The sequence below is a fragment of the Malania oleifera genome, chromosome 3, assembly GCF_029873635.1.
Source record: "Malania oleifera isolate guangnan ecotype guangnan chromosome 3, ASM2987363v1, whole genome shotgun sequence".
NCBI lineage: Eukaryota > Viridiplantae > Streptophyta > Magnoliopsida > Santalales > Ximeniaceae > Malania > Malania oleifera.
Genome location: NC_080419.1, coordinates 115,088,100 through 115,101,438, shown reverse-complemented (window position 1 = coordinate 115,101,438; position 13,339 = coordinate 115,088,100). Strand labels below are relative to the sequence as shown.

Here is a 13,339-nt window from a genome sequence, read left to right as displayed (position 1 = left end):
ATCTAATAAAAGAAACCATCTCATTAATCTTCTCATTAGATTTATCCCAAATTGGAAGTTCCAAGAATGTCCATGTTCATGCAAAAGAAGAAGAGAGGAAATCAAGGTGTCAGGAAGATTTGATAGACGAAAAAGACGAGGGAAAATACTAGCCAAAGGCCTCTTCCCCGCCCAATGATCCTCCCAAAAGCTAGTACACTCCCCCATTACCCACTGTATAATGCAACATAGGAAAGTAATATTAATTCCCACTTTAGCATCCCATCCATTTTGTATCATTCCCAATTTATTGCAAATCACCTCATGCCAAAGAGAATTAGGTTCTAAAGGAAAGCTCCATAACCATTTCCCCACCAAAGATTGTTGAACACCAAGTTTCCAAGACCCAGGCATGTCACCCTTTTGGGCCTACAATCTTCCAACCTACAAGATGACCTCTACTACCCTCTTCCCCACTAGAACATAAGAAATTACTCATTAATTTCTCAAGTCTCTTCGCTAATCTCACAGGGATTCTAAAAAGAGAGGTAATCCAAATGGATGGAGGACAGACAAGCATGAATATAATGTGACCCCCTAAAGTGAAGACACTCCTTTCCACCCATCCAGTCTCCTAGCCTCACTAAAAAAACAGGGCCCCAAAAATAATCCGCATTGGGATTACCACCAAGGGGGGCATCTAAGTAAACTAGGCAGAGTCAAAATGGCACAACCAGCTAGCCTAGCAAAAGAATCCTCGTCAACGCCGAGACCCAGCAGACCGCTCTTAGAGAAATTAATTTTCAGCCCAACCACTTTCTCAAACACATGTAAGATAGTCAACAAATCAGACAATCAAAATAGTCTCATCTCCTAGCTACAACTTTGATCAATTGGAAAAAATGGGAACACGTTAAATTCAGTAATTTAAAGGTTAAGTTACAAACAACACTTCATTCACTGCTCAACTGTACACACCAAATGTAACTGGTTTGAAGTAAAAGGTATCGCAATTGTACAAAGTGGAAAACTTTTTCTTGCGTCTTCCTCAGATCTTGATAATTCAGCGTAAGGTTCAATCCGTTGCATCCAACAGTTCAACACCTGTTAAGCTTTCTACATGTTGTCGTAATTAAAAACTCAAAAGCAGGAATTGGCGGATGCAACCACAACTATAAATATAATCTCATGCTCTAATCAACAACTCATATACATTACTATTATTATCCCCACTGACTCTTTTCAACATTTCGAAACTTCTTCGACTTCCTAAGAAATCAATTCGTTTGAATGCCACAAAACCACACACTGCTGTTTCTTTACTGGAATACACAGATCGGAGCCGGTCAGCATGCCTTGAGTCGGTGTGAATTGCCGCCTCTATTTCAGGAGCTGACATATTCTCCTGCAAGGCAACATAATCGCATGTTTTCTAATTACATTGGCCACATAACTCCAACCTTATCAGAAAATTGCCCTGTTTTCTAGTTAATGTCACAAATCCCAACTGCCCACCCATGCACCCAGAAAGAAAAAAAATAATAATAATAATAATAATAGTAATAATAATAATAATGCCTCAAAAAATTATGATTGCCCTCTATCCAGTTAGAATGCCATTGCCATTGGTAACTACATGTTCTTGTCCCAGTTCAACACTTCATTGACATTTAAAAGAATATCATGCTTGATATTTATTTTGTGAGAAATGTTTGCAACTAATCATATTTTGAAGATATGACTTTCTTTGCTTTTTGGTTTATAAGGGAGGCCAAAGTCCTAGTGATGCAATGAGTCAAAGCAAAGCCTTGAAAGAGTAGTACCATGAGCTAACCCCACTCCTCCAGATAATACAACTTTCTTTTCAGATGAAGTACAAGCTTGTTTTATTCTAAATTTAGAATATCAGTCAAAAGATGTATTGACATAACTAATCGTAATGGTCTGTCATCTAAATCTTTAAAATCAATGCAATGAGTCAAAGCAAAGCCTTGAAAGAGTAGTACCATGAGCTAACCCCACTCCTCCAGATAATACAACTTTCTTTTCAGATTAAGTACAAGCTTGTTTTATTCTAAACATAGAATATCAGTCAAAAGATGTATTGACATAACTAATCATAATGGTCTGTCATCTAAATCTTTAAAATCATTTAGATGTACTCATGACCATCTAAAAACATGTCCAATTTCACAAGGTGCGAGATGCAAGGGGGGGAAGCATTGTCAATCCATACCTGATAAAATCCATGGATATGATCCAAGACCTGTAAACATGTAAAGCCTTTATCACTGAAGAATGTTCTTGAAGAAGGCCCCATCTCAGCAAATCGGTCAATTGGAAAGAGTATAGTAAGAAAATGATTTCTAAATATTAACTCAGCTTTCTCACTGCAACCAAGAGGCCGAACAACGGGAAAAAAATGCGATTAGAGAAAAATGCATTTCTTGCACCCCCTGCAGAACCAAAAACACTAAGACAAAAATAGTTGGGTATTATCTCACTACACTGCAAAGGCAGCATTCCATGCTTACACAGTTACAAGTACAAGATATCAAAAAATGAAATATATGTACTGTGAACTATAAAAAGCTAGTACAAGAACCATTAAAAATGTGCATCAGAAGTCAACCAAATTAGACGATTACGACAACATAATCATGAATTTCTGTTCTGTCATAATAATTGACATGAATTTCTGTTCTGTCACAATAATTGAGAGGAAGATACAATCACAGGTTCTCCATGCAATAATACCTTTCTGTAAGCAGTCGTGAAAAGCTAGCAAATGAAGCTTCTGATTCCTTGCCATCTCCTTTTGCATCAAAAAATATGGATGTATGGTGTTCACTAACGTCTTCGACACTCAGAGAGTCTGTGTAAATAGAAGCAGTTGAAGTTGGCTCAGATATTGACCAGCAGATTGAATCCAGAAGGCTGCTTGGGGTTATTGGGCGTATTGGGGTTTGACACGTCTGTTAAACAGAATGCACAAATAAATACCTTGTTTCAAATTAGCACATTGAACATTGAATGGCTCAACAGTCAGGCTTTCAATATTAAGCCCACATATGAAAATGAGGTTGCCATGCTAAATACAAATTGCCTCCTCAAGGACCTCAACTTGTGCTGTATATGTAGCAGGGATAGAAACCAGTGCCAGGACATTAAGGCAAACCTTACAATTTTTTTGGAACTGGTCATTCAATATCAACCAAACAAAACAAGCAGTTTTCAGGACATGAGTACCAAGATGGATCATCTAAAATTTAATTCATTCAAACATGCCATTAAAAATATCCAATCATAGGGTGATTAGCCCCTCTGAAAGCTCAAATCCTATAAACAGTTCTATTTCAATATTTTGGCAAGCAGAACTTGGTATTTTTGTTATCAACAACAGGATGGGTAGGACCCTACAACAAGAACACTACTATCAAGAAACACATAAGCAAATATACTGCAAGTTACCTGCATACGACGTCCACGACGGTTTCTAACCCCAAGTTTAGCCAAATTCACAATCTCCTGCCTTTCTTCATGGCCTGTTTTACTTTTAATAGGCAGAGAAACTTGACGACCTTTTTCCCCTTTCATTTCCTGGAAAGAAAATGTCAAAGAAACCCAAAATAAAAAAATAAACAAATGGAGCACTGTCAATATAAACAGGAAAAATATGTGTGCGCGCATGTACCTGTGAATTTTTTACCATGCAGAACTAGTAACAGAAATTCGTGATAGATGTTTTTCACTAATGATAGCAGACAGAACAGGATAGTTATAAATATGTCAACATGGTAGAGGTTTTTGAATACTTCAGTTTTTTATCACTAAATAAAACTAGTAACAAAAATTTATGATTGATTCTTGTAACCTAATGACAGTGTAGATCAGAATCTCATTCGGGTATATAGAAAAATTTTGCTTGGCCTTTTTTTTTTTTTTAATGATTTCCCCAAGTGATCCTACCACAAGCCCTATGCCGTATGTGATTGTCCAAATAATCCAGTTTAATTTCTCAGTTCCCTACAGAGAATCATTTGAAGATTTCTTAACCTATTTGAATGCTCCAAAAATTATGTCAACTACAGATAAAGTAGCCTTCTATCAATCAGAATGGAGAAAGAATTTATGTTGCTGACCTTTAAAAGAAGTTAGGACAAGGGCTTAAATGTTCCTGTTGCTAGTTGAATATATCATTACTGTGGAAACAGAAACATTTATTCTAGCACTTCATCTTTCAGGTTCTACTACCCTCTATCAATTTGGAAAACTGCAACCCCCACAAAGGTTGCTTTTTTTGTGTGAGGCAACTCTTGCAAGGATCCTCACATTGACAACTTCAGAAAAAAAAAAAAAAAAGCCTACTCTCGTTAATGGGTGCTTTATATACCTGGGAGCAGGTTGAAACAGTTGAACAAATCCTATTGCACTGTTCTAGGTCCAGAAAAATATGGAACTTGGCCATCCCCAAGGTCAAGAAGAAGTGGGTTGCTGCAGCTACACGGGAGGGCGAATTATGGCTTGGAAAGGGAACCGCTCAAACAAGGAATACTCTCTTTCTCTCGTCCCCCTCTCTATTTTTTGGGTGGTGTGGAGGGAGAGGAACAGGAGAGCCTTCAAGGGAAACGGTTTCATTCCTTCAGGCTGTCATTGACCATTGGATAACTATTATTCTAGTTGGCAAAGTGGGCTGGTTGGGAGTAACTTCTTTTTAATCCTTGATTTCTTTGACACCTTACTTTGAGGGTTGTGTTATTTTTTCTTGTTTCTGTTGTACTTGGGTTTTCAATTAATAATATTTATCTTTGCTGATAAAAAAAGGCTATCCTCTCTCAATTATTAGTTTCAATACCACCACCTATTGAAATGTAACAATGAGAATATAACAAGAATATAACCAGCTGATTGTAATTTGTACCCCTTTCACCTAGAACTATAGAACCACAATATAGCTTCATTGACAAGAAACATCATAATTCATAAACAATTTTATTTTGAACCCCACAGTATTGCTCTCAAAAACCTAATGTATTTAGTAGGAGTTCTAAGAATCTTCAGGCATTTACTAAAGACCTTTCAGAATTATTTCCCATTATTAATCTTCAAAAATACTAATCACATAATTGCAATGAGGTCTTTGGAAAAATTAAACATAGACAGCTATATGCATGTAAATATTCCATGAAAGTAGAAACATCCCAAATTATATTCTGCCTCTTGATTGGTATCCCAAAAAAAAAAAAAACACTTAATCCTGAAAGATTGAGAAATCAATTCAAAAATAACCCTTCTAAATCTACATTAAGCGTATAAGAATAACATAGCATCTCAAAAATTGAGAGTGGAGTCTCAGAAGATACCCCCGCAGTAATGCCATCTTGAAAATTTTCAAGCATTGTCCCAACTTGCCTAGCCAAATCGGCAGACATGTGAATGAGCCTCTGAATATATTTTTCCTTGGCTGTTTTCAGAATCCACAGTGGCTGAGAAAAAATATCAAATGAGTTTCATATTTTGATAAAAGTGCTACCACTTCCCCCACCCCCTCAGAAAAAAAAAAATGAAAAGAAAGCATGCTCTAATTTATATTTTTAAGATAATAAAAGAAAGTATAATAGATCGAAGGAGAGAAGTGTCATGAAGTCCAAACGGAAAAAATAAAAATAAAGATAAAAATAAAAACAGCAATGCTCTAATTTATATTAATGATATAAATAAATTTCAATTGGGACACGATGACATCAGTAGCGACAAATCAAACTTTTTGTGATAATTTATATTAATTATATAACTATATTTCACTTGGCACATGATGACATCAGTACTGACAAATCAAACTTTTTGTGATTCCAAATCAGTCCAACTTATGGATCAAAATAAGCAGTCAGTTCATAATAACAAAAATCCAGCACAAAGCACTTACAGTCACGAGATTGTTACAGTGACCCAGATATTTTTGCATAGAAGGTCCTTCACTTACTACATAACTTGCACTGCAACCAACAAACCATTGATCTACAAATGTGGCACCTTCTCTAGCTGCTGCCTCAATAACCTAATGACATATGCCAGTATCTCAGGAAGTTATGCTGATTCAGCTAAAAAAGAACACAGCATATTCCACATCAAAATTTTCCAAAAGGCAGCGGAATTTCTCATAAGACTACCTTACTCCGCAGCTCGTCACAGATGTCTGAATCAACATGCATCAAGTGACCAGATAGAGTTGATCCTATACTTCTTTTAGACTCTCTTCCAGAGAACTGTTGTTGTGGCTCTTCAGTTGTCTTAGATAGTTTGGCATTTTCCCGCATGCCAACAGGCAGACAAGAATTCTCAGCATTAGTCAACCCAACTAGCTGATTCAAGTCATCCATGTGCATACCATTTTCTCCAACACTCTTAACGCTGTAAAGTGATTCACTCAATCTAACTGCAACAATATGGAAGAAACTAAATCTTAGCCATTAAATACGGACATGCCTTTCGAGAAGAAAGATTGTGAAGCCCATACAAGTTTACATATAATTTTTTTCATTCAGTTTACAAGTAAGATGAAAGGACTTAAAAAATCAATTTTAATTTGGAAACAAAAACTTCAAAAACAGGTTTACATCAAAGGGTCCAACTGTCTTTTTAAATGCACACATCAGCCCCCTGATAAATAATATTCTACACAGGCTTTGACCTTCAAGTTGGGATGTAACAACCATGGCACAAGGTTCCCATGCAATTGGGGACCAGGCAAGGCATGATGTATGCAGTCTCCTCACTTGGAGAAACCGCTTTCATAACTTGAACCTCAACCATCAGGCTTGGATATGACACCCTCACCATCAGATCAAGGCTCACCCTCAATAATTCCAAATATTTATTAATGAATAGTTTTGTTTACAAATTCTCCTTATATATTAGTTGTTAGAATGTTAAAAATTATTAAATATTACAAGATAAAATGTCTCCTACATTATATAGCCATTGATCTTGAAAAAGTAAAAGGGAAACCCATCAAGAAAGAGAACATTAGTCCCTAAATAATATTAAGAAGTACATTTTTCTGTTAAAACTGAATGTCGACGGTAATTATTAAGCCATGCATCATACACTCTGTTTCATACATTAACATAGTTGTTTATCATGTAAAAATAAAGCTAAAACACATTGAAAGAGAAAAAATCTGCTAAAGAATTTTAAGCCCCAAATTTTATAGCTGGAATTGAAAGTAAATATTCAAATCGTGATATTACCATTCAGCTATTAAGGCAAATAGAGAACAAAAACTCAACTAAGAAGCATCAAGTAGAAATACTTCAAAAATCCATGGGTGGTCATCCAAAACTTATCCTAATTGGCACTTCTTCAACATATATACAAGTTTCTAGCACTTCTTCACATGATTGAAACTCAGAGACACATTTCAAACACATTGGGACACTTTTTAGCAAGATGATATTCATTGTTCTAGATCCAAAGTTTGGAATCCTACTAGAATATGAAACTCATTTAAGCTAAAAAATGATGTTTGACCTCCATCAAATCTCCACGTGCATGTGTACAACTAGACCTCCCAAAAACTTCAATATCTATGGGAATCTCCATGTGCTTGTAGCATCATTGAATAAAATTATGAGCATTTAGTATTAAAATATAAGTGCACATAGATGATGATTAATTTGTATGATGTGCAAAGTATCATGCCTACAACTGTTACAAATGTGTTCTACACCCAAAAGGAAACTTTGTACTATTATAAAATATGCATAAATGTATTTTTATAATTAATTAGTAGCATGTCCACACCATGTCATATCCCAGTTCTTTTGATGTTGTTGAATCACCACGTTTGTAACATGACTTGTCTGTGTCATGCATTGATGTCAATACTTATTTCGAATATTAATTAAGACAATTGATTCAGGGAAACTATAGATGGATTTGTAAATGATATATGAAAGATATAGATACATAAAAATAAAAGAAAATAATTCTGACATCTATAAAATAGCATGCTTATAGAATATATTTGTTTATTATCAATAAACTTTCTGTCCATTACGAATATTATTTATAAGAGGCCAATTGCATGAATAAATGGTTGTGTAATGAGTATATTGATAATATTATGACGAATAATTGTAAATATGGGTAGATAATACAAGAAATATCTATGTTTTACATAGTTAAAAAAAAACATTTGCAAGTATATCAAGGTCAAACTTGGGGTTCAATTGTTGGCAAGCTACATTGTCATGACATAGCCAAATTCAATTCCCAACATCTACAATTTAAAATATTTTTAAAACTAGCTGCCACAAGAAACAAACAAGCAAAACTTACTGTTCCTCCTAACGCTATCCACAAACCAGCCGAGTGTGACAATGAAGAGACCGTTTTTTGATCCATGCTTCAAAGCATGCTCAAATTTATGTCCAGCAAAACTGTGAAAAGAATTAAGGGACACAGACCTGTTTATAGCACACCACACTTTTGCATAAATAGCAATATGGAAACCAAATAATAAGGGAATATTTGTGCTAGAATTGACGAGAAATAGATCAAGTCCCAAAAAGGATGGTCATTGAGACTAAATACAACCAAATTCGATATGTCATCAGCAAAAATTAGGTTTGTTTTCCAAAAAAATTTTGTTTTCAAATGCTAGCTTGACCAAAAATGGTTGAGAAATCTGGGTCCTTACATAAAGCAGAAAGAAAATAAAATAGCTTCAAGTCTTACAATACAAGCTTAATATAAATATCATTTTAAATTTAAATTAAAATAAAAAATGAACAAAGGATATCTGGACCACCAAATGGGAACATTGAGGATGCAAATTAGGGCTGTATTGACCACCTAATCTCTCTGTTGCATCCATGACTTGTTTCCTCGCCTCTGTCAAATTATGAAGCATAAAGTTTATATTAACCACTTAGAAAAGAAAATAAGCACATGAAGCAAGATATCATTACAGAGATGTGTCCACAAGAGTACATTAAATACAAATGAAATCCATCGGAGTTTTAGGCATTGATAGTGTCACAATGGCAGTAACAAAAAAGTGGAACAGAAAAAATAAAGCTAGAACTGAGGAAAAAATCCTCGCTGCCTCTGGGAATAAAAAATTCAACTGCCCATTTGAACCGAATAAACTCTTCCATGCCTCTATTTTACTTCAGCTGGTTTCAGCTTGATGTGTAGTACAACAATAGTACAAAAGAAAAAATTAATAAAATTTCAAACTGCTACACTCTCAACCTGTTGACTTTTAAGATTAAAGCTGCGCAATTCACTGCATCATTCGGAAACTACCATATAAAAATGTAATTCTTGTCTAAATGACTCAAGAAAACAGAAAAACAACTCTATTGCAACATTGCTACGGCTTATGCTAGCTAGTGTATCAACATATTGCTTCTTAGACATTGATCAACTGAAAATGGAGGAGGATATGTACAGAAAAATTAAGAATTCAAATACAGAAAAGAAAACAAAATAAAATAAAGGAGAGGCGATTGAAGAATGCAACCACATCATTACCAAAGGAACAGCAAACAAATAAATAAATATAAAAAAACACAGTATCGTAATGAGGGCAATGATACCTTTGGATAGACCAGTAACGCATATAACAAGACCAGAGAAGGGGCCGCTCGCGCGGACCAGGGGCCGGGAGACAACAGTGGAGGAAGAAGGAGACATGGGTTCCGTCGGTTGCAGACCCCTCAAGGAAGCAAGAGAGGATGAAAACCCCAAGAACAGCTTTGAACACCCTTTAGTGCTTACCACCTCTACTTTACCGCCCCCACCACCCATTCTCACCTCTCAAAGGTCCGCCAATACCCTGAACAAAACTTTCAGTATATTATTTAGAATTTTCCCAACTCGGAAAGGAAAGTTTCAAAACAATAAAGGATTGGTTTTTTTTTTCCCCCGCCCAAAATACGAAAACAAAAGAAACTTTCCAGGAAAATCATCAAATGGTAACACAAAAGAAGAACAAAACACAATAAAAAGGAAAACTAGAAAGAAAGAAACAAATGCGCGGGAAAAGGAATCGAAGAAAGACGAGTATCAGAGATTCGGAATAAACCCGACTCAAAATGCAGAGAGATTCTATAAAGGTTCATACCGTAAAGACAGCGATGGGCGAACCGACGTTCTTGTTGAAGCAGAGAACAGCGCAAGCGCAGAGAGACGAATCACGACAAAAGCGACAGACTCCAAAATGGAAAACAGCAGGCTCAGAGCACACCAGCATAGTCGCGGAAACGTTCAAACGGACCGCAATCGATCACGCAAACAACTAAAACAAGAAACGGCTCAGAACAAAAGCGATGAACGAATTCGACTCCATTTCGCAATAATTATACTCGTCCGTTCCAGACAAATTGAGGATTTTGAAGAATTCTTCTGACAGAGCGAATTTTTCGAAGGACGGGAAGGAGTGGTCTCTCCCTCGCTGCCGCCTCTGTCACAGTAGTCACGGCTTTTGTGATCTCTTTTTCGAAGCGGAGAGAATTCAGAGAGAGGAGAGAGAGAGAGAGAGAGAGAGAGAGAGATCGCACAGGGCGAGTGTGGCAGGGGGGCCTAGCAAAAAAGCAAGGGTAGTTCCTTTTCTTTTTCTTTCCCACGAAAATGATCTAGATTTTATTTTCGAATTAATTTTTACCATAAATGCCCCTATAGCTTCCTTCTATTTTCAATTCTTGCCACTGATGCGATGTCTTCTCTCCTTACCTTTCCTTGGGGAATGAGATACCACAGAGGGCTAAAATTGAACTAAAATATTTTTTAGAATAAAAATAATAATATTTATGAATAAATAAGGATTAGTATTTATGTGCCTAATAAAAAAAAAGGTATCAATTGAAATAAATAAATAAGAGTGAAATTATAAGTTCATATTTATTTTCTATTGAAATTTAATTTACTTTTTATACTTTTAATCAATATAAATAATGAGTTATATTTACTGATTTTATGTAATTATTTTTATCATTCTAAGTAATTTTTAAAATATTAAAAAAAATTCTTTTATATATATAAAGTATTACTTTGTATCATTATTTATTATGGGAAAATTGAAAAATTAGAACTTTAAATGCACAATTATATATATATATATGTATATATATTTCACAGCAAATATTATTTAAGCTTAAATTGTAATATATTAGTAGGAAAAATAAATAAGGCCTAGATTAATCCTTCAAACAAATAAATATGCGCGTCTTATTCATATCATATGATCTACTCTACTATTGAATTAATTCTTCAAACAAATATCCAAAAAGTTTGACGTATTCAAAAGTACTAGTCAAAAAAGATTATTATCAAATATAAAAATAATATCAGTGTCAATATCAACGTAATATAAGTAGCCATAGGCACATGCTTTACGACTCCATTTTTAAAAAAAAAATTCAAAACTTATAAAAAGAATATTTAAAAATTAAATAGTTTAATGACATTTTTGAATAGCTATAAATAGTTATAAGAATGTTTTGAAACAATTATAAGTAGTTATAAAGATAAATTTGACATAATTTTAATGACATTTTGGAATAGTTGTGGTAGTCAACAGAGTATTTTGGAATAATCATTAGTAGTTATAATTAGGGGTGAGCATTCGGTCGGTTCGATGAATTCTGTTAATTAACCGAACCGACTGAAATTTCATATTTAATCAAACTCAAAACTGACCGAACTGAATTTCTATTAAATCGTTTAACCGATTTTAACTGATTTAATATTTTAATATATATATAATATAAATAATATATAATGTATAAAAAAATAAATAAAATTTTAGTATATATAAAATATTTTAATATATAATATATAATTATTTATTATTATTTTATACAATTCGGTTAACCAAACCCAAAAACCGAATCGAAAACCAAACCAAAATTCGAAATTCGAAATTCGAAATTCAATGAAAATGAAAATCGAATCAAACCGAACCGAACCGATTGAATTTACTCGATTAATTTGATTTTAACCGAATTATGTTCACCCCTAGTTATCAGGGTATGTTATATGAAGTCTCGCCCCCACAGGCATGGTGCAGTGGAAAGGAGCCGAACAATCTAGTTGGAGCATCAGAAGTTTGAATCCTAATAGATGTACTCAGTGAGTCAGCAGTTAATGTGGAGACTGACCGCGTCCAGTGGGTGGTAACCTAAGATGAGTCCTGGGAGGCGAGTTAGTCAAACGTCCAACCTAACTGTGAGTATACTGTGACAGCATTCGGATTACACGGGCGGTGCATCAAAGGGGAAGGTAGCTGTCTCGGGGGTTTGGTGCCGCACCGGCATGGTTCCGAAGGACACGTCGGTGGTGGTAGGAGTTTTCTCTTCATCAAAAAAAAAAAAATTTATATGAAGTTTCAGATTAATAATAGATAAATGAGTGAATGAGCATCACTTCCCTTTAAGAAAATCTAGAGAGGAGAGAAGAAAATGAAGAATGGAAGGGGAGGAAGGGAGGGTGGGGGGCAAGTGCATATGCCTCGTTTGGTGGGCTTGGGTTTGAAGTTTGAGTTAGTGGGTGAGTATGGGTAAGAGTTGGGAATGGGGAGACCCATTCCATACGTAAAGAGGGTCCAGCCAAACATGGTCTGTGTAGAGCCAAACATGGTCCGTGTAGCTCGCACTCTCCACCAAATTGACACCCTTATTCCAAATTCATTGGCTCATTTCATGCTTCCTTGGGTGCCTTTTTCCCTTCCCTTCTCCTCTAAAAAATCAAACTTCAAAGAGTCAAAATCTCCATCAAACACTTCTCTTACCATGAGACTTGAATTTTTTAATTTGAATTTTTGTTAAATTTAAAAAATATGTAATATAAAAATATATTAAAATTTATTCAGGTCCATTCAATTTCAAATTTAAAGTCTGAAATTCATATTCTCTAATGCATTATTACTATTTTTCAATTTATTAGAAGTTCAAATTAAGTTTTAGTTATGCAATGAAAAATAATTTATCTCCGGTCTCATCTTCTTCTTTTTTGTCGGTGGTGGATTCAGGATCTGAAACCAGTGCGAACTAAGTTGTTTGTGTCTTTGAGCGACAGAATTTTTTATTTATTTTATAAGATTTTTAAGTTTTTTATGATTATTTATTTTTAATTATAAACTATTACATTATTACTTTTAATATAGCATTAGAGTACAAATAAATAAATAAAAAAGGTCACTTTTCATAACCTATATTCCAAAAAAAGACGCACTTTAACATTTTTCCTCAATAATTTTTTGTGTTCTTTAATAGCTTCATAATAAACTCATCTATAATGCAATTAAAAACCTCTCTTAATATAAGTAACTAAACAATCATTTATCTAAGAACTT

At 34.6% G+C, this 13,339-nt stretch overlaps 1 protein-coding gene across 1 annotated transcript; it reads right to left on the bottom strand.

Moving 5' to 3' along the window:
• Positions 1–872: 872 nt before the first annotated feature.
• LOC131150799 (uncharacterized) lies at positions 873–10,593 on the bottom strand. The gene is made up of 11 exons (XM_058101769.1): positions 10,112–10,593; positions 9,585–9,823; positions 8,783–8,874; positions 8,320–8,422; positions 6,150–6,415; positions 5,906–6,037; positions 5,343–5,465; positions 3,451–3,579; positions 2,737–2,954; positions 2,216–2,369; positions 873–1,384 (listed from the first exon to the last, which is right to left on the bottom strand). Exons 2-11 carry the CDS (start codon positions 9,793–9,795, stop codon positions 1,166–1,168), a joined length of 1,647 nt encoding a protein of 548 aa, XP_057957752.1. The 5' UTR covers positions 9,796–9,823; positions 10,112–10,593; the 3' UTR covers positions 873–1,165.
• Positions 10,594–13,339: the final 2,746 nt, after the last annotated feature.